Source organism: Oncorhynchus clarkii, chromosome 18 (assembly GCF_045791955.1).
Source record: "Oncorhynchus clarkii lewisi isolate Uvic-CL-2024 chromosome 18, UVic_Ocla_1.0, whole genome shotgun sequence".
In the NCBI taxonomy this organism is placed as follows: Eukaryota; Metazoa; Chordata; class Actinopteri; order Salmoniformes; family Salmonidae; genus Oncorhynchus; species Oncorhynchus clarkii.
The window spans coordinates 42,262,483-42,286,289 of NC_092164.1; the positions used below are offsets into that span (position 1 = coordinate 42,262,483).

At 50.5% G+C, this 23,807-nt stretch overlaps 2 protein-coding genes across 2 annotated transcripts; both read right to left on the minus strand.

Moving 5' to 3' along the window:
• Window positions 1-41: 41 nt before the first annotated feature.
• LOC139372335 (mucin-2-like) lies at window positions 42-10,636 on the minus strand (the record flags this gene model as incomplete). Its single annotated transcript, XM_071112055.1, has 13 exons — window positions 42-399; window positions 623-684; window positions 947-2,700; window positions 3,062-3,299; window positions 4,011-4,224; window positions 4,532-4,551; window positions 4,775-6,829; window positions 6,965-7,638; window positions 8,063-8,244; window positions 8,551-8,742; window positions 8,883-9,597; window positions 9,734-9,915; window positions 10,056-10,636. Coding segments are annotated over 13 exons (7,227 nt in total), but the record flags the coding sequence as incomplete, so codon positions are not given.
• A 3,355-nt stretch (window positions 10,637-13,991) lies between these two features.
• LOC139372336 (mucin-2-like) lies at window positions 13,992-23,717 on the minus strand (the record flags this gene model as incomplete). Its single annotated transcript, XM_071112056.1, has 19 exons — window positions 13,992-14,229; window positions 14,277-15,324; window positions 15,503-15,641; window positions 16,262-16,773; window positions 16,862-17,043; window positions 17,384-17,605; window positions 17,649-17,776; window positions 17,829-18,687; window positions 18,787-18,961; window positions 19,002-19,126; window positions 19,171-20,019; window positions 20,119-20,206; window positions 20,334-20,563; window positions 20,774-21,004; window positions 21,713-22,132; window positions 22,343-22,534; window positions 22,578-22,684; window positions 22,794-23,115; window positions 23,260-23,717. Coding segments are annotated over 19 exons (6,525 nt in total), but the record flags the coding sequence as incomplete, so codon positions are not given.
• Window positions 23,718-23,807: the final 90 nt, after the last annotated feature.

Sequence of the window (23,807 nt, forward strand, 5' to 3'; positions counted from 1 at the left end):
GAGCTACAGTTGTTGCTGTAGCTACAGTTGCGGTTGTCATATTAGGTGCTGAAGTTGTCATTGTCATAGGAGTTGCAGTTGTCGTTGTTGTCGTAGGAGCTAAGGTGGTGTTCGTCGTAGAAGCTGAAGTTCTGGTTGTCGTAGGAGCTGCATTGGTCAGAGGAGCTGCAGTTATCATAGAAGTTGCAGTAGTGGTTGTCGTAGTAGGTGCAATTGTAGTTTCTGTAGCAGGTGCTCCAGTTGTATTTGTAGGTGTTGCTGTTGTGGCTGTAGTAGGCGCTACAGTTGTAGTGGTAAAAAGAGATACAGTTATTGTCGTATGAGCTGTAGTTGTATGAGCTGCAGTTGTCATAGGAGCTGCAGTTGTCGTAGGAGCGGCAATTGTCGTTGCAGGTGTTGCTGTTGTGGAGGTCGTAGGAGCATTAGTTGTAGCTGTCGTAGTAGGTTTGGTTGTGTTTGCAGCTTCAGTTGTAGTAGTTGCTGCAGTTGTAGCAGTTTTAGGATCTACAGTTGTTGCAGGTTCAGCTGGGGTAGTGCTCATAAGCGCAACTAATGTTGTAGTAGGATCTGCAGTTGTGGTTGTAGCAGTAGGTGAAGTTGTGGTTGTCGTAGTAGTTGTTGCAATCGTAGTGGTTGTAGGAGCTGCAGTTGTAGAAGGTGATGCAGCAGACGTTGTCGTAAGAGCTGCAGAAGTAGTTGTTGTGGGAGCTACAGTTTTCGTAATAGGTGCTGCAGTGGTCGTAATAGGTGCTGCAGTTGTCGTAATAGAAGCTGCAGTTGTCGTTGGTGCTGCAGTTGTCGTTGGTGCTGCAGTTGTCGTGGGTGCTGCAGTTGTCGTAGGTGCTGCAGTTGTCGTAGGAACTGCAGTTGTCGTAGGAGCTGCAGTTGTCGCAGGAGCTGCAGTTGTCGCAGGAGCTGCAGTTGTCGTAGGAGCTGCAGAAGTAGTTGTTGTGGGAGCTACAGTTGTCGTAGTAGGCGCTGCAGTAGTCGTAGTAGGTGCTGCAGTTGTCGTAGTAGGTGCTCCAGTTGTCGTAGGTACTGCAGTTGTTGTAGATGCTGCAGTTGTCGTAGTAGCTGCAGTTGTCGTAGGAACTGCAGTTGTCGCAGGAGCTGCAGTTGTCGTAGGAGCTGCAGAAGTAGTTGTTGTGGGAGCTACAGTTGTCGTAGTAGACGCTGCAGTGGTCGTAGTAGGTGCTGCAGTTGTCGCAGGAGCTGTAGTTGTTGTTGTAGTGGTCGTAGGAGCTTCAGTTGTAGCTGGTGTAGTAGGTGTGGTTGTTGTCGGACCGTCAGTTGTAGCTGTAGAGGAAGGTGTGGTTGTTGTCGTAGCTTCAGTTGTAGTAGTTGCTGCAGTTGTAGCTGTTTTAGGAGCTACAGTTGTTGTAGTAGGACCTACAGTTGTTGCAGGTTCAGCTGCTGCACTGCTTGAAACTACAACTAATGTTGTAGTAGGATCTGCAGTTGTGGTTGTAGCAGTAGGTGCAGTTGTGGTTGTCGTAGTAGTTGCAGCAGTCATAGTGGTTGTAGGAGCTGCAGTTGTAGAAGGTGTTGCAGTTGAGGTTGTCGTATGAGCTGCAGAAGTAGTTGTTGTGGGAGCTACAGTTGTCGTAGTAGGCGCTGCAGTGGTCGTAGTAGGTGCTGCAGTTGTCGTAGTAGGTGCTCCAGTTGTCGTAGTAGGTGCTCCAGTTGTCGTAGGTGCTGCAGTTGTCGTAGGTGCTGCAGTTGTCGTAGGTGCTGCAGTTGTCGTAGGAACTGCAGTTGACGTAGGAACTGCAGTTGTCGTAGGAGCTATAGTTGTCGTAGGAGCTGCAGAAGTAGTTGTTGTGGGAGCTACAGTTGTCGTAGTAGGCGCTGCAGTGGTCGTAGTAGGTGCTGCAGTTGTCGTAGTAGGTGCTCCAGTTGTCGCAGGAGCTGCAGTTGTCGTTGTAGTGGTCGTAGGAGCTTCAGTTGTAGCTGTCGTAGTAGGTGTGGTTGTTGTCGGACCGTCAGTTGTAGCTGTAGTGGAAGGTGTGGTTGTTGTCGTAGCTTCAGTTGTAGTAGTTGCTGCAGTTGTAGCTGTTTTAGGACCTACAGTTGTTGCAGGTTCAGCTGCTGCAGTGCTTGAAACTACAACTGATTTTGTAGTAGGATCTGCAGTTGTGGTTGTCGTAGTAGGTGCAGTTGTGGTTGTCGTAGTAGTTGCAGCAGTCATAGTGGTTGTAGGAGCTGCAGTTGTAGAAGGTGTTGCAGTTGAGGTTGTCGTATGAGCTGCAGAAGTAGTTGTTGTGGGACCTACAGTTGTCGTAGTAGGCGCTGCAGTGGTCGTAGTAGGTGCTGCAGTTGTCGTAGTAGGTGCTCCAGTTGTCGTAGGTGCTGTAGTTGTCGTAGGTGCTGCAGTTGTCGTAGTAGCTGCAGTTGTCGTAGGAACTGCAGTTGTCGCAGGGGCTGCAGTTGTCGTAGGAGCTGCAGAAGTAGTTGTTGTGGGAGCTACAGTTGTCGTAGTAGGCGCTGCAGTGGTCGTAGTAGGTGCTGCAGTTGTCGTAGTAGGTGCTCCAGTTGTCGCAGGAGCTGCAGTTGTCATTGTAGTGGTCGTAGGAGCTTCAGTTGTAGCTGTCGTAGTAGGTGTGGTTGTTGTCGGACCGTCAGTTGTAGCTGTAGTGGAAGGTGTGGTTCTTGTCGTAGCTTCAGTTGTAGTAGTTGCTGCAGTTGTAGCTGTTTTAGGAGCTACAGTTGTTGTAGTAGGACCTACAGTTGTTGCAGGTTCAGCTGCTGCAGTGCTTGAAACTACAACTAATGTTGTAGTAGGATCTGCAGTTGTGGTTGTAGCAGTAGGTGCAGTTGTGGTTGTCGTAATAGTTGCTGAAGTCATAGTGGTTGTAGGAGCTGCAGTTGTAGAAGGTGTTGCAGTTGAGGTTGTCGTAGGAGCTGCAGAAGTAGTTGTTGTGGGAGCTAAAGTTGTCGTAGTAGGCGCTGCAGTGGTCGTAGTAGGTGCTGCAGTTGTCGTAGTAGGTGCTCCAGTTGTCGTAGGTGCTGCAGTTGTCATAGGTGCTGCAGTTGTCGTAGTAGCTGCAGTTGTTGTAGGAACTGCAGTTGTCGCAGGAGCTGCAGTTGTCGTAGGAGCTGCAGAAGTAGTTGTAGTGGGAGCTACAGTTGTCGTAGGAGGCGCTGCAGTGGTCGTAGTAGGTGCTGCAGTTGTCGTAGTAGGTGCTCCAGTTGTCGTAGGTGATGCAGTTGTCGTGTGTGCTGCAGTTGTCGTAGTAGCTGCAGTTGTTGTAGGAACTGCAATTGTCGCAGGAGCTGCAGTTGTCGTAGGAGCTGTAGAACTAGTTGTTGTGGGAGCTACAGTTGTCGTAGTAGGCACTGCAGTGGTCGTAGTAGGTGCTGCAGTTGTCGTAGTAGGTGCTCCAGTTGTCGCAGGAGCTGCAGTTGTCGTAGGTGCTGCAGTTGTCGTAGTAGCTGCAGTTGTCGTAGGAACTGCAGTTGTCGCAGGAGCTGCAGTTGTCGTAGGAGCTGCAGAAATAGTTGTTGTGGGAGCTACAGTTGTCGTAGTAGGCGCTGCAGTGGTCGTAGTAGGTGCTGCAGTTGTCGTAGTAGGTGCTCCAGTTGTCGCAGGAGCTGCAGTTGTCGTAGGTGCTGCAGTTGTCGTAGTAGCTGCAGTTGTCGTAGTAGCTGCAGTTGTCGTTGTAGTGGTCGTAGGAGCTTCAGTTGTAGCTGTCGTTGTAGGTGTGGTTGTTGTCGGACCGTCAGTTGTAGCTGTAGTGGAAGGTGTGTTTTTTGTCGTAGCTTCAGTTGTAGTAGTTGCTGCAGTTGTAGCTGTTGTAGGAGCTGCAGTTGTAGAAGGTGTTGCAGTTGAGGTTGTCGTAGGAGCTGCAGAAGTAGTTGTTGTGGGAGCTACAGTTGTCGTAGTAGGCGCTGCAGTGGTCGTAGTAGGTACTGCAGTTGTCGTAGGTGCTCCAGTTGTCGTAGGTGCTGCAGTTATCGTAGGTGCTGCAGTTGTCGTAGGAGCTGCAGTTGTCGTAGGAACTGCAGTTGACGTAGGAACTGCAGTTGACGTAGGAACTGCAGTTGACGTAGGAACTGCAGTTGTCGCAGGTGCTGCAGTTGTCGTAGGAGCTGCAGAAGTAGTTGTTGTGGGAGCTACAGTTGTCGTAGTAGGCGCTGCAGTGGTCGTAGTAGGTGCTGCAGTTGTTGTAGTAGGTGCTCCAGTTGTCGCAGGAGCTGCAGTTGTCGTTGTAGTGGTCGTAGGAGCTTCAGTTGTAGCTGTCGTAGTAGGTGTGGTTGTTGTCGGACCGTCAGTTGTAGCTGTAGTGGAAGGTGTGGTTCTTGTCATAGCTTCAGTTGTAGTAGTTGCTGCAGTTGTAGCTGTTTTAGGAGCTACAGTTGTTGTAGTAGGACCTACAGTTGTTGCAGGTTCAGCTGCTGCAGTGCTTGAAACTACAACTAATGTTGTAGTAGGATCTGCAGTTGTGGTTGTAGCAGTAGGTGCAGTTGTGGTTGTCGTAATAGTTGCTGAAGTCATAGTGGTTGTAGGAGCTGCAGTTGTAGAAGGTGTTGCAGTTGAGGTTGTCGTAGGAGCTGCAGAAGTAGTTGTTGTGGGAGCTAAAGTTGTCGTAGTAGGCGCTGCAGTGGTCGTAGTAGGTGCTGCAGTTGTCGTAGTAGGTGCTCCAGTTGTCGTAGGTGCTGCAGTTGTCATAGGTGCTGCAGTTGTCGTAGTAGCTGCAGTTGTTGTAGGAACTGCAGTTGTCGCAGGAGCTGCAGTTGTCGTAGGAGCTGCAGAAGTAGTTGTTGTGGGAGCTACAGTTGTCGTAGTAGGCTCTGCAGTGGTCGTAGTAGGTGCTGCAGTTGTCGTAGTAAGTGCTCCAGTTGTCGTAGGTGATGCAGTTGTCGTGTGTACTGCAGTTGTCGCAGGAGCTGCAGTTGTCGTAGGAGCTGTAGAACTAGTTGTTGTGGGAGCTACAGTTGTCGTAGTAGGCACTGCAGTGGTCGTAGTAGGTGCTGCAGTTGTCGTAGTAGGTGCTCCAGTTGTCGCAGGAGCTGCAGTTGTCGTAGGTGCTGCAGTTGTCGTAGTAGCTGCAGTTGTCGCAGGAGCTGCAGTTGTCGCAGGAGCTGCAGTTGTCGTAGGAGCTGCAGAAATAGTTGTTGTGGGAGCTACAGTTGTCGTAGTAGGCGCTGCAGTGGTCGTAGTAGGTGCTGCAGTTGTCGTAGTAGGTGCTCCAGTTGTCGCAGGAGCTGCAGTTGTCGTAGGTGCTGCAGTTGTCGTAGTAGCTGCAGTTGTCGTTGTAGTGGTCGTAGGAGCTTCAGTTGTAGCTGTCGTTGTAGGTGTGGTTGTTGTCGCACCGTCAGTTGTAGCTGTAGTGGAAGGTGTGTTTTTTGTCGTAGCTTCAGTTGTAGTAGTTGCTGCAGTTGTAGCTGTTGTAGGAGCTACAGTTGTTGTAGTAGGACCTACAGTTGTTGCAGGTTCAGCTGCTGCAGTGCTTGAAACTACAACTAATGTTGTAGTAGGTTCTGCAGTTGTGGTTGTAGCAGTAGGTGCAGTTGTGGTTGTCGTAGCAGTTGCTGCAGTCATAGTGGTTGTAGGAGCTGCAGTTGTAGAAGGTGTTGCAGTTGAGGTTGTCGTAGGAGCTGCAGAAGTAGTTGTTGTGGGAGCTACAGTTGTCGTAGTAGGCGCTGCAGTGGTCGTAGTAGGTACTGCAGTTGTCGTAGGTGCTCCAGTTGTCGTAGGTGCTGCAGTTATCGTAGGTGCTGCAGTTATCGTAGGTGCTGCAGTTGTCGTAGGAGCTACAGTTGTCGTAGGAACTGCAGTTGACGTAGGAACTGCAGTTGTCGCAGGAGCTGCAGTTGTTGTAGGAGCTGCAGAAGTAGTTGTTGTGGGAGCTGCAGTTGTCGTAGTAGGCGCTGCAGTGGTCGTAGTAGGTGCTGCAGTTGTCGTAGTAGGTGCTCCAGTTGTCGCAGGAGCTGCAGTTGTCGTTGTAGTGGTCGTAGGAGCTTCAGTTGTAGCTGTCGTAGTAGGTGTGGTTGTTGTCGGACCGTCAGTTGTAGCTGTAGTGGAAGGTGTGGTTGTTGTCGGGGCTTCAGTTGTTGTAGTTGCTGCAGTTGTAGCTGTTGTAGGAGCTACAGTTGTTGTAGTAGGACCTACAGTTGTTGCAGGTTCAGCTGCTGCAGTGCTTGAAACTACAACTAATGTTGTAGTAGGATCTGCAGTTGTGGTTGTAGCAGTAGGTGCAGTTGTGGTTGTCGTAGTAGTTGCTGCAGTCATAGTGGTTGTAGGAGCTGCAGTTGTAGAAGGTGTTGCAGTTGAGGTTGTCGTAGGAGCTGCAGTTGTAGTTGTTGTGGGAGCTACAGTTGTCGTAGTAGGCGCTGCAGTGGTCGTAGTAGGTGCTGCAGTTGTCGTAGTAGGTGCTCCAGTTGTCGCAGGAGCTGCAGTTGTCGTAGGTGCTGCAGTTGTCGTAGTAGCTGCAGTTGTCGTTGTAGTGGTCCTAGGAGCTTCAGTTGTAGCTGTCGTTGTAGGTGTGGTTGTTGTCGGACCGTCAGTTGTAGCTGTAGTGGAAGGTGTGGTTTTTGTCGTAGCTTCAGTTGTAGTAGTTGCTGCAGTTGTAGCTGTTGTAGGAGCTACAGTTGTTGTAGTAGGACCTACAGTTGTTGCAGGTTCAGCTGCTGCAGTGCTTGAAACTACAACTAATGTTGTAGTAGGTTCTGCAGTTGTGGTTGTAGCAGTAGGTGCAGTTGTGGTTGTCGTAGCAGTTGCTGCAGTCATAGTGGTTGTAGGAGCTGCAGTTGTAGAAGGTGTTGCAGTTGAGGTTGTCGTAGGAGCTGCAGAAGTAGTTGTTGTGGGAGCTACAGTTGTCGTAGTAGGCTCTGCAGTGGTCGTAGTAGGTACTGCAGTTGTCGTAGGTGCTCCAGTTGTCGTAGGTGCTGCAGTTATCGTAGGTGCTGCAGTTGTCGTAGGAGCTGCAGTTGTCGTAGGAACTGCAGTTGACGTAGGAACTGCAGTTGTCGCAGGAGCTGCAGTTGTCGTAGGAGCTGCAGAAGTAGTTGTTGTGGGAGCTACAGTTGTCGTAGTAGGCGCTGCAGTGGTCGTAGTAGGTGCTGCAGTTGTCGTAGTAGGTGCTCCAGTTGTCGCAGGAGCTGCAGTTGTCGTTGTAGTGGTCGTAGGAGCTTCAGTTGTAGCTGTCGTAGTAGGTGTGGTTGTTGTCGGACCGTCAGTTGTAGCTGTAGTGGAAGGTGTGGTTGTTGTCGTAGCTTCAGTTGTAGTAGTTGCTGCAGTTGTAGCTGTTGTAGGAGCTACAGTTGTTGTAGTAGGACCTACAGTTGTTGCAGGTTCAGCTGCTGCAGTGCTTGAAACTACAACTAATGTTGTAGTAGGATCTGCAGTTGTGGTTGTAGCAGTAGGTCCAGTTGTGGTTGTCGTAGTAGTTGCTGCAGTCATAGTGGTTGTAGGAGCTGCAGTTGTAGAAGGTGTTGCAGTTGAGGTTGTCGTAGGTCCTGCAGAAGTAGTTGTTGTGGGAGCTACAGTTGTCGTAGTAGGCGCTGCAGTGGTCGTAGTAGGTGCTGCAGTTGTCGTAGTAGGTGCTCCAGTTGTCGTAGGTGCTGCAGTTGTCGTAGTAGGTGCTGCAGTTGTCGTAGGAACTGCAGTTGACGTAGGAACTGCAGTTGTCGCAGGAGCTGCAGTTGTCGCAGGAGCTGCAGTTGTCGTAGGAGCTGCAGAACTAGTTGTTGTGGGAGCTACAGTTGTCGTAGTAGGTGCTGCAGTGGTCGTAGTAGGTGCTGCAGTTGTCGTAGTAGGTGCTCCAGTTGTCGTAGTAGGTGCTCCAGTTGTCGTAGTAGGTGCTCCAGTTGTCGTAGTAGGTGCTCCAGTTGTCGCAGGAGCTGCAGTTGTCGTTGTAGTGGTCGTAGGAGCTTCAGTTGTAGCTGTCGTAGTATTTGTGGTTGTTGTCGGACCGTCAGTTGTAGCTGTAGTGGAAGGTGTGGTTGTTGTCGTAGCTTCTGTTGTAGTAGTTGCTGCAGTTGTAGCTGTTGTAGGAGCTACAGTTGTTGTAGTAGGACCTACAGTTGTTGCAGGTTCAGCTGCTGCAGTGCTTGAAACTACAACTAATGTTGTAGTAGGATCTGCAGTTGTGGTTGTAGCAGTAGGTGCAGTTGTGGTTGTCGTAGTAGTTGCTGCAGTCATAGTGGTTGTAGGAGCTGCAGTTGTAGAAGGTGTTGCAGTTGAGGTTGTCGTAGGAGCTGCAGAAGTAGTTGTTGTGGGAGCTACAGTTGTCGTAGTAGGCGCTGCAGTGGTCGTAGTAGGTGCTGCAGTTGTCGTAGTAGGTGCTCCAGTTGTCGCAGGAGCTGCAGTTGTCGTAGGTGCTGCAGTTGTCGAAGTAGCTGCAGTTGTCGTTGTAGTGGTCGTAGGAGCTTCAGTTGTAGCTGTCGTTGTAGGTGTGGTTGTTGTCGGACCGTCAGTTGTAGCTGTAGTGGAAGGTGTGGTTTTTGTCGTAGCTTCAGTTGTAGTAGTTGCTGCAGTTGTAGCTGTTGTAGGAGCTACAGTTGTTGTAGTAGGACCTACAGTTGTTGCAGGTTCAGCTGCTGCAGTGCTTGAAACTACAACTAATGTTGTAGTAGGTTCTGCAGTTGTGGTTGTAGCAGTAGGTGCAGTTGTGGTTGTCGTAGCAGTTGCTGCAGTCATAGTGGTTGTAGGAGCTGCAGTTGTAGAAGGTGTTGCAGTTGAGGTTGTCGTAGGAGCTGCAGAAGTAGTTGTTGTGGGAGCTACAGTTGTCGTAGTAGGCGCTGCAGTGGTCGTAGTAGGTACTGCAGTTGTCGTAGGTGCTCCAGTTGTCGTAGGTGCTGCAGTTATCGTAGGTGCTGCAGTTGTCGTAGGAGCTGCAGTTGTCGTAGGAGCTGCAGTTGACGTAGGAACTGCAGTTGACGTAGGAACTGCAGTTGTCGTAGTAGGTGCTGCAGTGGTCTTAGTAGGTGCTGCAGTTGTCGTAGTAGGTGCTCCAGTTGTCGTAGTAGGTGCTCCAGTTGTCGTAGTAGGTGCTCCAGTTGTCGCAGGAGCTGCAGTTGTCGTTGTAGTGGTCGTAGGAGCTTCAGTTGTAGCTGTCGTAGTATTTGTGGTTGTTGTCGGACCGTCAGTTGTAGCTGTAGTGGAAGGTGTGGTTGTTGTCGTAGCTTCTGTTGTAGTAGTTGCTGCAGTTGTAGCTGTTGTAGGAGCTACAGTTGTTGTAGTAGGACCTACAGTTGTTGCAGGTTCAGCTGCTGCAGTGCTTGAAACTACAACTAATGTTGTAGTAGGATCTGCAGTTGTGGTTGTAGCAGTAGGTGCAGTTGTGGTTGTCGTAGTAGTTGCTGCAGTCATAGTGGTTGTAGGAGCTGCAGTTGTAGAAGGTGTTGCAGTTGAGGTTGTCGTAGGAGCTGCAGAAGTAGTTGTTGTGGGAGCTACAGTTGTCGTAGTAGGCGCTGCAGTGGTCGTAGTAGGTGCTGCAGTTGTCGTAGTAGGTGCTCCAGTTGTCGCAGGAGCTGCAGTTGTCGTAGTAGGTGCTGCAGTTGTCGAAGTAGCTGCAGTTGTCGTTGTAGTGGTCGTAGGAGCTTCAGTTGTAGCTGTCGTTGTAGGTGTGGTTGTTGTCGGACCGTCAGTTGTAGCTGTAGTGGAAGGTGTGGTTTTTGTCGTAGCTTCAGTTGTAGTAGTTGCTGCAGTTGTAGCTGTTGTAGGAGCTACAGTTGTTGTAGTAGGACCTACAGTTGTTGCAGGTTCAGCTGCTGCAGTGCTTGAAACTACAACTAATGTTGTAGTAGGTTCTGCAGTTGTGGTTGTAGCAGTAGGTGCAGTTGTGGTTGTCGTAGCAGTTGCTGCAGTCATAGTGGTTGTAGGAGCTGCAGTTGTAGAAGGTGTTGCAGTTGAGGTTGTCGTAGGAGCTGCAGAAGTAGTTGTTGTGGGAGCTACAGTTGTCGTAGTAGGCGCTGCAGTGGTCGTAGTAGGTACTGCAGTTGTCGTAGGTGCTCCAGTTGTCGTAGGTGCTGCAGTTATCGTAGGTGCTGCAGTTGTCGTAGGAGCTGCAGTTGTCGTAGGAGCTGCAGTTGACGTAGGAACTGCAGTTGACGTAGGAACTGCAGTTGTCGCAGGAGCTGCAGTTGTCGTAGGAGCTGCAGAAGTAGTTGTTGTGGGAGCTACAGTTGTCGTAGTAGGCGCTGCAGTGGTCGTAGTAGGTGCTGCAGTTGTCGTAGTAGGTGCTCCAGTTGTCGCAGGAGCTGCAGTTGTCGTTGTAGTGGTCGTAGGAGCTTCAGTTGTAGCTGTCGTAGTAGGTGTGGTTGTTGTCGGACCGTCAGTTGTAGCTGTAGTGGAAGGTGTGGTTGTTGTCGTAGCTTCAGTTGTAGTAGTTGCTGCAGTTGTAGCTGTTGTAGGAGCTGCAGTTGTTGTAGTAGGACCTACAGTTGTTGCAGGTTCAGCTGCTGCAGTGCTTGAAACTACAACTAATGTTGTAGTAGGATCTGCAGTTGTGGTTGTAGCAGTAGGTGCAGTTGTGGTTGTCGTAGTAGTTGCTGCAGTCATAGTGGTTGTAGGAGCTGCAGTTGTAGAAGGTGTTGCAGTTGAGGTTGTCGTAGGAGCTGCAGAAGTAGTTGTTGTGGGAGCTACAGTTGTCGTAGTAGGCGCTGCAGTGGTCGTAGTAGGTGCTGCAGTTGTCGTAGTAGGTGCTCCAGTTGTCGTAGGTGCTGCAGTTGTCGTAGTAGGTGCTCCAGTTGTCGTAGTAGGTGCTCCAGTTGTCGCAGGAGCTGCAGTTGTCGTAGGTGCTGCAGTTGTCGTAGGTGCTGCAGTTGTCGTAGTAGCTGCAGTTGTCGTAGGAACTGCAGTTGTCGTTGTAGTGGTCATAGGAGCTTCAGTTGTAGCTGTCGTTGTAGGTGTGGTTGTTGTCGGACCGTCAGTTGTAGCTGTCGTGGAAGGTGTGGTTGTTGTCGGGGCTTCAGTTGTAGTAGTTGCTGCAGTTGTAGCTGTTGTAGGAGCTACAGTTGTTGTAGTAGGACCTACAGTTGTTGCAGGTTCAGCTGCTGCAGTGCTTGAAACTACAACTAATGTTGTAGTAGGATCTGCAGTTGTGGTTGTAGCAGTAGGTGCAGTTGTGGTTGTCGTAGTAGTTGCTGCAGTCATAGTGGTTGTAGGAGCTGCAGTTGTAGAAGGTGTTGCAGTTGAGGTTGTCGTAGGAGCTGCAGAAGTAGTTGTTGTGGGAGCTACAGTTGTCGTAGTAGGCGCTGCAGTGGTCGTAGTAGGTGCTGCAGTTGTCGTAGTAGGTGCTCCAGTTGTCGTAGGTGCTGCAGTTGTCGTAGGTGCTGCAGTTGTCGTAGTAGGTGCTGCAGTTGTCGTAGGAACTGCAGTTGACGTAGGAACTGCAGTTGACGTAGGAACTGCAGTTGTCGCAGGAGCTGCAGTTGTCGCAGGAGCTGCAGTTGTCGTAGGAGCTGCAGAACTAGTTGTTGTGGGAGCTACAGTTGTCGTAGTAGGTGCTGCAGTGGTCGTAGTAGGTGCTGCAGTTGTCGTAGTAGGTCCTGCAGTTGTCGCAGGAGCTGCAGTTGTCGTTGTAGTGGTCGTAGGAGCTTCAGTTGTAGCTGTCGTAGTAGGTGTGGTTGTTGTCGGACCGTCAGTTGTGGCTGTAGTGGAAGGTGTGGTTGTTGTCGTAGCTTCAGTTGTAGTAGTTGCTGCAGTTGTAGCTGTTTTAGGAGCTACAGTTGTTGTAGTAGGACCTACAGTTGTTGCAGGTTCAGCTGCTGCAGTGCTTGAAACTCCAACTAATGTTGTAGTAGGATCTGCAGTTGTGGTTGTAGCAGAAGGTGCAGTTGTGGTTGTCGTAGTAGTTGCTGCAGTCATAGTGGTTGTAGGAGCTGCAGTTGTAGAAGGTGTTGCAGTTGAGGTTGTCGTAGGAGCTGCAGAAGTAGTTGTTGTGGGAGCTACAGTTGTCGTAGTAGGCGCTGCAGTGGTCGTAGTAGGTGCTGCAGTTGTCGTAGGTGCTGCAGTTGTCGTAGTAGCTGCAGTTGTCGTAGTAGCTGCAGTTGTTGTAGGAACTGCAGTTGTCACAGGAGCTGCAGTTGTCGTAGGAGCTGCAGAACTAGTTGTTGTGGGAGCTACAGTTGTCGTAGTAGGCGCTGCAGTGGTCGTAGTAGGTGCTGCAGTTGTCGTAGTAGGTGCTCCAGTTGTCGCAGGAGCTGCAGTTGTCGTAGGTGCTGCAGTTGTCGTAGGTGCTGCAGTTGTCGTAGGAACTGCAGTTGTCGCAGGAGCTGCAGTTGTCGTAGGTGCTGCAGTTGTCGTAGGAACTGCAGTTGTCGCAGGAGCTGCAGTTGTCGCAGGAGCTGCAGTTGTCGTAGGAGCTGCAGTTGTCGTAGGAACTGCAGTTGACGTAGGAACTGCAGTTGTCACAGGAGCTGCAGTTGTCGTAGGAGCTGCAGAAGTAGTTGTTTTGGGAGCTACAGTTGTCGTAGTAGGCGCTGCAGTGGCCGTAGTAGGTGCTGCAGTTGTCGTAGTAGGTGCTCCAGTTGTCGCAGGAGCTGCAGTTGTCGTTGTAGTGGTCGTAGGAGCTTCAGTTGTAGCTGTAGTGGAAAGTGTGGTTGTTGTCGTAGCTTCAGTTGTAGTAGTTGCTGCAGTTGTAGCTGTTTTAGGAGTTGCAGTTGTTGTTGTAGGACCTACAGTTGTTGCAGTTTCAGCTGTTGCAGTGCTTGAAACTACAACTAATGTTGTAGTAGGATCTGCAGTTGTGGTTGTAGCAGTAGGTGCAGTTGTGGTTGTCGTAGTAGTTGCTGCAGTCATAGTGGTTGTAGGAGCTGCAGTTGTAGAAGGTGTTGCAGTTGAGGTTGTCGTAGGAGCTGCAGAAGTAGTTGTTGTGTGAGCTACAGTTGTCGTAGTAGGCGCTGCAGTGGTCGTAGTAGGTTCTGCAGTTGTCGTAGGTGCTGCAGTTGTCGTAGTAGCTGCAGTTGTTGTAGGAACTGCAGTTGTCACAGGAGCTGCAGTTGTCGTAGGTGCTGCAGTTGTCGTAGGAGCTGCAGAAATAGTTGTTGTGGGAGCTACAGTTGTCGTAGTAGGCGCTGCAGTGGTCGTAGTAGGTGCTGCAGTTGTCGTAGTAGGTGCTCCAGTTGTCGCAGGAGCTGCAGTTGTCGTAGGTGCTGCAGTTGTTGTAGTAGCTGCAGTTGTCGTAGGAACTGCAGTTGTCGTTGTAGTGGTCGTTGGAGCTTCAGTTGTAGCTGTCGTTGTAGGTGTGGTTGTTGTCGTACCGTCAGTTGTAGCTGTCGTGGAAGGTGTGGTTGTTGTCGGGGCTTCAGTTGTAGTAGTTGCTGCAGTTGTAGCTGTTGTAGGAGCTACAGTTGTTGTAGGAACTGCAGTTGTCGCAGGAGCTGCATTTGTCGTAGGAGCTGCAGAAGTAGTTGTAGTGGGAGCTACAGTTGTCGTAGTAGGCGCTGCAGTGGTCGTAGTAGGTGCTGCAGTTGTCGTAGTAGGTGCTTCAGTTGTCGTAGGTGATGCAGTTGTCGTGTGTGCTGCAGTTGTCGTAGTAGCTGCAGTTGTTGTAGGAACTGCAGTTGTCGCAGGAGCTGCAGTTGTCGTAGGAGCTGTAGAACTAGTTGTTGTGGGAGCTACAGTTGTCGTAGTAGGCACTGCAGTGGTCGTAGTAGGTGCTGCAGTTGTCGTAGTAGGTGCTCCAGTTGTCGCAGGAGCTGCAGTTGTCGTAGGTGCTGCAGTTGTCGTAGTAGCTGCAGTTGTCGTAGGAACTGCAGTTGTCGCAGGAGCTGCAGTTGTCGTAGGAGCTGCAGAAATAGTTGTTGTGGGAGCTACAGTTGTCGTAGTAGGCGCTGCAGTGGTCGTAGTAGGTGCTGCAGTTGTCGTAGTAGGTGCTCCAGTTGTCGCAGGAGCTGCAGTTGTCGTAGTAGCTGCAGTTGTCGTAGTAGCTGCAGTTGTCGTTGTAGTGGTCGTAGGAGCTTCAGTTGTAGCTGTCGTTGTAGGTGTGGTTGTTGTCGGACCGTCAGTTGTAGCTGTAGTGGAAGGTGTGTTTTTTGTCGTAGCTTCAGATGTAGTAGTTGCTGCAGTTGTAGCTGTTGTAGGAGCTGCAGTTGTAGAAGGTGTTGCAGTTGAGGTTGTCGTAGGAGCTGCAGAAGTAGTTGTTGTGGGAGCTACAGTTGTCGTAGTAGGCGCTGCAGTGGTCGTAGTAGGTACTGCAGTTGTCGTAGGTGCTCCAGTTGTCGTAGGTGCAGCAGTTATCGTAGGTGCTGCAGTTGTCGTAGGAGCTGCAGTTGTCGTAGGAGCTGCAGTTGTCGTAGGAACTGCAGTTGACGTAGGAACTGCAGTTGACGTAGGAACTGCAGTTGTCGCAGGAGCTGCAGTTGTCGTAGGAGCTGCAGAAGTAGTTGTTGTGGGAGCTACAGTTGTCGTAGTAGGCGCTGCAGTGGTCGTAGTAGGTGCTGCAGTTGTCGTAGTAGGTGCTCCAGTTGTCGCAGGAGCTGCAGTTGTCGTTGTAGTGGTCGTAGGAGCTTCAGTTGTAGCTGTCGTAGTAGGTGTGGTTGTTGTCGGACCGTCAGTTGTAGCTGTAGTGGAAGGTGTGGTTGTTGTCGGGGCTTCAGTTGTAGTAGTTGCTGCAGTTGTAGCTGTTGTCGGAGCTACAGTTGTTGTAGTAGGACCTACAGTTGTTGCAGGTTCAGCTGCTGCAGTGCTTGAAACTACAACTAATGTTGTAGTAGGATCTGCAGTTGTGGTTGTAGCAGTAGGTGCAGTTGTGGTTGTCGTAGTAGTTGCTGCAGTCATAGTGGTTGTAGGAGCTGCAGTTGTAGAAGGTGTTGCAGTTGAGGTTGTCGTAGGAGCTGCAGAAGTAGTTGTTGCGGGAGCTACAGTTGTCGTAGTAGGCGCTGCAGTGGTCGTAGTAGGTGCTGCAGTTGTCGTAGTAGGTGCTCCAGTTGTCGCAGGAGCTGCAGTTGTCGTAGGTGCTGCAGTTGTCGTAGTAGCTGCAGTTGTCGTTGTAGTGGTCGTAGGAGCTTCAGTTGTAGCTGTCGTAGTAGGTGTGGTTGTTGTCGGACCGTCAGTTGTAGCTGTAGTGGAAGGTGTGGTTCTTGTCGTAGCTTCAGTTGTAGTAGTTGCTGCAGTTGTAGCTGTTTTAGGAGCTACAGTTGTTGTAGTAGGACCTACAGTTGTTGCAGGTTCAGCTGCTGCAGTGCTTGAAACTACAACTAATGTTGTAGTAGGATCTGCAGTTGTGGTTGTAGCAGTAGGAGCAGTTGTGGTTGTCGTAATAGTTGCTGAAGTCATAGTGGTTGTAGGAGCTGCAGTTGTAGAAGGTGTTGCAGTTGAGGTTGTCGTAGGAGCTGCAGAAGTAGTTGTTGTGGGAGCTAAAGTTGTCGTAGTAGGCGCTGCAGTGGTCGTAGTAGGTGCTGCAGTTGTCGTAGTAGGTGCTCCAGTTGTCGTAGGTGCTGCAGTTGTCATAGGTGCTGCAGTTGTCGTAGTAGCTGCAGTTGTTGTAGGAACTGCAGTTGTCGCAGGAGCTGCAGTTGTCGTAGGAGCTGCAGAAGTAGTTGTTGTGGGAGCTACAGTTGTCGTAGTAGGCGCTGCAGTGGTCGTAGTAGGTGCTGCAGTTGTCGTAGTAGGTGCTCCAGTTGTCGTAGGTGATGCAGTTGTCGTGTGTGCTGCAGTTGTCGCAGGAGCTGCAGTTGTCGTAGGAGCTGTAGAACTAGTTGTTGTGGGAGCTACAGTTGTCGTAGTAGGCACTGCAGTGGTCGTAGTAGGTGCTGCAGTTGTCGTAGTAGGTGCTCCAGTTGTCGCAGGAGCTGCAGTTGTCGTAGGTGCTGCAGTTGTCGTAGTAGCTGCAGTTGTCGTAGGAACTGCAGTTGTCGCAGGAGCTGCAGTTGTCGTAGGAGCTGCAGAAATAGTTGTTGTGGGAGCTACAGTTGTCGTAGTAGGCGCTGCAGTGGTCGTAGTAGGTGCTGCAGTTGTCGTAGTAGGTGCTCCAGTTGTCGCAGGAGCTGCAGTTGTCGTAGGTGCTGCAGTTGTCGTAGTAGCTGCAGTTGTCGTTGTAGTGGTCGTAGGGGCTTCAGTTGTAGCTGTCGTTGTAGGTGTGGTTGTTGTCGCACCGTCAGTTGTAGCTGTAGTGGAAGGTGTGTTTTTTGTCGTAGCTTCAGTTGTAGTAGTTGCTGCAGTTGTAGCTGTTGTAGGAGCTACAGTTGTTGTAGTAGGACCTACAGTTGTTGCAGGTTCAGCTGCTGCAGTGCTTAAAACTACAACTAATTTTGTAGTAGGTTCTGCAGTTGTGGTTGTAGCAGTAGGTGCAGTTGTGGTTGTCGTAGCAGTTGCTGCAGTCATAGTGGTTGTAGGAGCTGCAGTTGTAGAAGGTGTTGCAGTTGAGGTTGTCGTAGGAGCTGCAGAAGTAGTTGTTGTGGGAGCTACAGTTGTCGTAGTAGGCGCTGCAGTGGTCGTAGTAGGTACTGCAGTTGTCGTAGGTGCTCCAGTTGTCGTAGGTGCTGCAGTTATCGTAGGTGCTGCAGTTGTCGTAGGAGCTACAGTTGTCGTAGGAACTGCAGTTGACGTAGGAACTGCAGTTGTCGCAGGAGCTGCAGTTGTTGTAGGAGCTGCAGAAGTAGTTGTTGTGGGAGCTACAGTTGTCGTAGTAGGCGCTGCAGTGGTCGTAGTAGGTGCTGCAGTTGTCGTAGTAGGTGCTCCAGTTGTCGCAGGAGCTGCAGTTGTCGTTGTAGTGGTCGTAGGAGCTTCAGTTGTAGCTGTCGTAGTAGGTGTGGTTGTTGTCGGACCGTCAGATGTAGCTGTAGTGGAAGGTGTGGTTGTTGTCGGGGCTTCAGTTGTAGTAGTTGCTGCAGTTGTAGCTGTTGTAGGAGCTACAGTTGTTGTAGTAGGACCTACAGTTGTTGCAGGTTCAGCTGCTGCAGTGCTTGAAACTACAACTAATGTTGTAGTAGGATCTGCAGTTGTGGTTGTAGCAGTAGGTGCAGTTGTGGTTGTCGTAGTAGTTGCTGCAGTCATAGTGGTTGTAGGAGCTGCAGTTGTAGAAGGTGTTGCAGTTGAGGTTGTCGTAGGAGCTGCAGAAGTAGTTGTTGTGGGAGCTACAGTTGTCGTAGTAGGCGCTGCAGTGGTCGTAGTAGGTGCTGCAGTTGTCGTAGTAGGTGCTCCAGTTGTCGCAGGAGCTGCAGTTGTCGTAGGTGCTGCAGTTGTCGTAGTAGCTGCAGTTGTCGTTGTAGTGGTCGTAGGAGCTTCAGTTGTAGCTGTCGTTGTAGGTGTGGTTGTTGTCGGACCGTCAGTTGTAGCTGTAGTGGAAGGTGTGGTTTTTGTCGTAGCTTCAGTTGTAGTAGTTGCTGCAGTTGTAGATGTTGTAGGAGCTACAGTTGTTGTAGTAGGACCTACAGTTGTTGCAGGTTCAGCTGCTGCAGTGCTTGAAACTACAACTAATGTTGTAGTAGGATCTACAGTAGGTGCAGTTGTGGTTGTCGTAATGTTGTGGTTGTAGGAGCTAGGTAGAAGGTCTGCAGTTGTGGTTGTAGCAGTAGGGTGCAGTTGTGGTTGTCGTAGGAGCAGTTGCTGCAGTCATAGTGGTTGTAGGAGCTGCAGTTGTAGAAGGTGTTGCAGTTGAGGTTGTCGTAGGAGCTGCAGAAGTAGTTGTTGTGGGAGCTACAGTTGTCGTAGTAGGCGCTGCAGTGGTCGTAGTAGGTGCTGCAGTTGTCGTAGTAGGTGCTCCAGTTGTCGTAGGTGCTGCAGTTGTCGTAGGTGCTGCAGTTGTCGTAGTAGGTGCTGCAGTTGTCGTAGGAACTGCAGTTGACGTAGGAACTGCAGTTGTCGCAGGAGCTGCAGTTGTCGCAGGAGCTGCAGTTGTCGTAGGAGCTGCAGAACTAGTTGTTGTGGGAGCTACAGTTGTCGTAGTAGGTGCTGCAGTGGTCGTAGTAGGTGCTGCAGTTGTCGTAGTAGGTGCTCCAGTTGTCGCAGGAGCTGCAGTTGTCGTTGTAGTGGTCGTAGGAGCTTCAGTTGTAGCTGTCGTAGTATTTGTGGTTGTTGTCGGACCGTCAGTTGTAGCTGTAGTGGAAGGTGTGGTTGTTGTCGTAGCTTCAGTTGTAGTAGTTGCTGCAGTTGTAGCTGTTGTAGGAGCTACAGTTGTTGTAGTAGGACCTACAGTTGTTGCAGGTTCAGCTGCTGCAGTGCTTGAAACTACAACTAATGTTGTAGTAGGATCTGCAGTTGTGGTTGTAGCAGTAGGTGCAGTTGTGGTTGTCGTAGTAGTTGCTGCAGTCATAGTGGTTGTAGGAGCTGCAGTTGTAGAAGGTGTTGCAGTTGAGGTTGTCGTAGGAGCTGCAGAAGTAGTTGTTGTGGGAGCTACAGTTGTCGTAGTAGGCGCTGCAGTGGTCCTAGTAGGTGCTGCAGTTGTCGTAGTAGGTGCTCCAGTTGTCGTAGGTGCTGCAGTTGTCGTAGTAGCTGCAGTTGTCGTAGTAGGTGCTGCAGTTGTTGTAGGAACTGCAGTTGTCGCAGGAGCTGCAGTTGTCGTAGGAGCTGCAGAACTAGTTGTTGTGGGAGCTACAGTTGTCGTAGTAGGTGCTGCAGTGGTCGTAGTAGGTGCTGCAGTTGTCGTAGTAGGTGCTCCAGTTGTCGCAGGAGCTGCAGTTGTCGTTGTAGTGGTCGTAGGAGCTTCAGTTGTAGCTGTCGTAGTAGGTGTGGTTGTTGTCGGACCGTCAGTTGTAGCTGTAGTGGAAGGTGTGGTTGTTGTCGTAGCTTCAGTTGTAGTAGTTGCTGCAGTTGTAGCTGTTGTAGGAGCTACAGATGTTGTAGTAGGACCTACAGTTGTTGCAGGTTCAGCTGCTGCAGTGCTTGAAACTACAACTAATGTTGTAGTAGGTTCTGCAGTTGTGGTTGTAGCAGTAGGTGCAGTTGTGGTTGTCGTAGTAGTTGCTGCAGTCATAGTGGTTGTAGGAGCTGCAGTTGTAGAAGGTGTTGCAGTTGAGGTTGTCGTAGGAGCTGCAGAAGTAGTTGTTGTGGGAGCTACAGTTGTCGTAGTAGGCGCTGCAGTGGTCGTAGTAGGTACTGCAGTTGTCGTAGGTGCTCCAGTTGTCGTAGGTGCTGCAGTTATCGTAGGTGCTGCAGTTGTCGTAGTAGCTGCAGTTGTCGTAGGAACTGCAGTTGACGTAGGAACTGCAGTTGTCACAGGAGCTGCAGTTGTCGTAGGAGCTGCAGAAGTAGTTGTTTTGGGAGCTACAGTTGTCGTAGTAGGCGCTGCAGTGGTCGTAGTAGGTGCTGCAGTTGTCGTAGTAGGTGCTCCAGTTGTCGCAGGAGCTGCAGTTGTCGTTGTAGTGGTCGTAGGAGCTTCAGTTGTAGCTGTCGTAGTAGGTGTGGTTGTTGTCGGACCGTCAGTTGTAGCTGTAGTGGAAGGTGTGGTTGTTGTCGTAGCTTCAGTTGTAGTAGTTGCTGCAGTTGTAGCTGTTTTAGGAGTTGCAGTTGTTGTTGTAGGACCTACAGTTGTTGCAGTTTCAGCTGTTGCAGTGCTTGAAACTACAACTAATGTTGTAGTAGGATCTGCAGTTGTGGTTGTAGCAGTAGGTGCAGTTGTGGTTGTCGTAGTAGTTGCTGCAGTCATAGTGGTTGTAGGAGCTGCAGTTGTAGAAGGTGTTGCAGTTGAGGTTGTCGTAGGAGCTGCAGAAGTAGTTGTTGTGGGAGCTACAGTTGTCGTAGTAGGCGCTGCAGTGGTCGTAGTAGGTGCTGCAGTTGTCGTAGTAGGTGCTCCAGTTGTCGTAGGTGCTGCAGTTGTCGTAGTAGCTGCAGTTGTCGTAGTAGGTGCTGCAGTTGTTGTAGGAACTGCAGTTGTCGCAGGAGCTGCAGTTGTCGTAGGAGCTGCAGAACTAGTTGTTGTGGGAGCTACAGTTGTCGTAGTAGGTGCTGCAGTGGTCGTAGTAGGTGCTGCAGTTGTCGTAGTAGGTGCTCCAGTTGTCGCAGGAGCTGCAGTTGTCGTTGTAGTGGTCGTAGGAGCTTCAGTTGTAGCTGTCGTAGTAGGTGTGGTTGTTGTCGGACCGTCAGTTGTAGCTGTAGTGGAAGGTGTGGTTGTTGTCGTAGCTTCAGTTGTAGTAGTTGCTGCAGTTGTAGCTGTTGTAGGAGCTACAGTTGTTGTAGTAGGACCTACAGTTGTTGCAGGTTCAGCTGCTGCAGTGCTTGAAACTACAACTAATGTTGTAGTAGGTTCTGCAGTTGTGGTTGTAGCAGTAGGTGCAGTTGTGGTTGTCGTAGTAGTTGCTGCAGTCATAGTGGTTGTAGGAGCTGCAGTTGTAGAAGGTGTTGCAGTTGAGGTTGTCGTAGGAGCTGCAGAAGTAGTTGTTGTGGGAGCTACAGTTGTCGTAGTAGGCGCTGCAGTGGTCGTAGTAGGTACTGCAGTTGTCGTAGGTGCTCCAGTTGTCGTAGGTGCTGCAGTTATCGTAGGTGCTGCAGTTGTCGTAGTAGCTGCAGTTGTCGTAGGAACTGCAGTTGACGTAGGAACTGCAGTTGTCACAGGAGCTGCAGTTGTCGTAGGAGCTGCAGAAGTAGTTGTTTTGGGAGCTACAGTTGTCGTAGTAGGCGCTGCAGTGGTCGTAGTAGGTGCTGCAGTTGTCGTAGTAGGTGCTCCAGTTGTCGCAGGAGCTGCAGTTGTCGTTGTAGTGGTCGTAGGAGCTTCAGTTGTAGCTGTCGTAGTAGGTGTGGTTGTTGTCGGACCGTCAGTTGTAGCTGTAGTGGAAGGTGTGGTTGTTGTCGTAGCTTCAGTTGTAGTAGTTGCTGCAGTTGTAGCTGTTTTAGGAGTTGCAGTTGTTGTTGTAGGACCTACAGTTGTTGCAGTTTCAGCTGTTGCAGTGCTTGAAACTACAACTAATGTTGTAGTAGGATCTGCAGTTGTGGTTGTAGCAGTAGGTGCAGTTGTGGTTGTCGTAGTAGTTGCTGCAGTCATAGTGGTTGTAGGAGCTGCAGTTGTAGAAGGTGTTGCAGTTGAGGTTGTCGTAGGAGCTGCAGAAGTAGTTGTTGTGTGAGCTACAGTTGTCGTAGTAGGCGCTGCAGTGGTCGTAGTAGGTTCTGCAGTTGTCGTAGGTGCTGCAGTTGTCGTAGTAGCTGCAGTTGTTGTAGGAACTGCAGTTGTCACAGGAGCTGCAGTTGTCGTAGGAGCTGCAGAACTAGTTGTTGTGGGAGCTACAGTTGTCGTAGTAGGCGCTGCAGTGGTCGTAGTAGGTGCTGCAGTTGTCGTAGTAGGTGCTCCAGTTGTCGCAGGAGCTGCAGTTGTCGTAGGTAATGCAGTTGTCGTAGGTGCTGCAGTTGTCGTAGAAACTGCAGTTGTAGCAGGAGCTGCAGTTGTCGTAGGTGCTGCAGTTGTTGTAGTAGCTGCAGTTGTTGTAGGAACTGCAGTTGTCTCAGGAGCTGCAGTTGTCGTAGGAGCTGCAGAAATAGTTGTTGTGGGAGCTACAGTTGTCGTAGTAGGCGCTGCAGTGGTCGTAGTAGGTGCTGCAGTTGTCGTAGTAGGTGCTCCAGTTGTCGCAGGAGCTGCAGTTGTCGTAGGTGCTGCAGTTGTTGTAGTAGCTGCAGTTGTCGTAGGAACTGCAGTTGTCGTTGTAGTGGTCGTTGGAGCTTCAGTTGTAGCTGTCGTTGTAGGTGTGGTTGTTGTCGTACCGTCAGTTGTAGCTGTCGTGGAAGGTGTGGTTGTTGTCGGGGCTTCAGTTGTAGTAGTTGCTGCAGTTGTAGCTGTTGTAGGAGCTACAGTTGTTGTAGTAGGGCCTACAGTTGTTGCAGGTTCAGCTGCTGCAGTGCTTGAAACTACAACTAATGTTGTAGTAGGATCTGCAGTTGTGGTTGTCGTAGTAGTTGCTGCAGTCATAGTGGTTGTAGGATCTGCAGTTGTAGACGGTGTTGCAGTTGAGGTTGTCGTAGGAGCTGCAGAAGTAGTTGTTGTGGGAGCTACAGTTGTCGTAGTAGGCGTTGCAGTGGTCGTAGTAGGTGCTGCAATTGTCGTAGGTGCTGCAGTTGTCGTAGGTGCTGCGGTTGTCGTAGTAGATGCAGTTGTCGTAGGAACTGCAGTTGACGTAGGAACTGCAGTTGTCACAGGAGCTGTAGTTGTCGTAGGAGCTGCAGAAGTAGTTGTTGTGGGAGCTACAGTTGTCGTAGCAGGTGCTGCAGTGGTCGTAGTAGGTGCTGCAGTTGTCGTAGTAGGTGCTCCAGTTGTCGCCGGAGCTGCAGTTGTCATTGTAGTGGTCGTAGGAGCTTCAGTTTTAGCTGTCGTAGTAGGTGTGGTTGTTGTCGGACCTTCAGTTGTAGCTGTAGTGGAAGGTGTGGTTGTTGTCGTAGCTTCAGTTGTAGTAGTTGCTGCAGTTGTAGCTGTTGTAGGAGCTACAGTTGTTGTGGTAGGACCTACAGTTGTTGCAGGTTCAGCTGCTGCAGTGCTTGAAACTACAACTAATGTTGTAGTAGGTTCTGCAGTTGTGGTTGTAGCAGTAGGTGCAGTTGTGGTTGTCGTAGTAGTTGCTGCAGTCATAGTGGTTGTAGGAGCTGCAGTTGTAGAAGGTGTTGCAGTTGAGGTTGTCGTAGGAGCTGCAGCAGTAGTTGTTGTGGAAGCTACAGTTGTCGTAGTAGGCGCTGCAGTGGTCGTAGTAGGTGCTGCAGTTGTCGTAGTAGGTGCTCCAGTTGTTGTAGGTGCTGCAGTTGTCGTAGGTGCTGCAGTTGTCGTAGTAGCTGCAGTTGTTGTCGGAACTGCAGTTGTCGCAGGAGCTGCAGTTGTCGTACGAGCTGCAGAAGTAGTTGTTGTGGGAGCTACAGTTGTCGTAGTAGGCGCTGCAGTGGTCGTAGTAGGTGCTGCAGTTGTCGTAGTAGGTGCTCCAGTTGTCGCCGGAGCTGCAGTTGTCGTAGGTGCTGCAGTTGTAGTAGTAGCTGCAGTTGTCGTAGTAGCTGCAGTTGTCGTAGGAACTGCAGTTGTCGTTGTAGTGGTCGTAGGAGCTTCAGTTGTAGAAGGTGTTGCAGTTGAGGTTGTCGTAGGAGCTGCAGAAGTAGTTGTTGTGGGAGCTACAGTTGTCGTAGTAGGCGCTGCAGTGGTCGTAGTAGGTGCTGCAGTTGTCGTAGTAGGTGCTCCAGTTGTCGTAGGTGCTGCAGTTGTCGTAGGGGCTGCAGTTGTCGTAGGAGCTGCAGTTGTCGTAGGAGCTGCAGTTGTCGTTGCAGGTGTCGTAGGAGCTTCAGTTGTAGCTGTCGTAGTAGGTGTGGTTGGTGTCGGAGATTCAGTTGTAGCTGTTTTAGGTGCTACAGTTGATGTAGTAGGACCTACAGTTGTTGCAGGTTCAGCTGCTGTAGTGCTTGAAACTACAACTAATGTTGTAGTAGGATCTGCAGTTGTGGTTGTCGTAGTAGTTGCTGCAGTCATAGTGGTTGTAGGAGCTGCAGTTGTAGACGGTGTTGCAGTTGAGGTTGTCGTAGGAGCTGCAGAAGTAGTTGTTGTGGGAGCTACAGTTGTCGTAGTAGGCGCTGCAGTGGTCGTAGTAGGTGCTGCAGTTGTCGTAGTAGGTGCTCCAGTTGTCGTAGTAGGTGCTCCCGTTGTCGTAGGTGCTGCAGTTGTCGTAGGTGCTGCAGTTGTCGTAGTAGGTGCTGCAGTTGTTGTAGGAACTGCAGTTGTCGCAGGAGCTGTAGTTGTCGTAGGAGCTGCAGAACTAGTTGTTGTGGGAGCTACAGTTGTCGTAGTAGGCGCTGCAGTGGTCGTAGTAGGTGCTGCAGTTGTCGTAGTAGGTGCTCCAGTTGTCGCAGGAGCTGCAGTTGTCGTAGGTGCTGCAGTTGTCGTAGTAGCTGCAGTTGTCGTAGGAACTGCAGTTGTCGCAGGAGCTGCAGTTGTCGTAGGAGCTGCAGAACTAGTTGTCGCAGGAGCTGC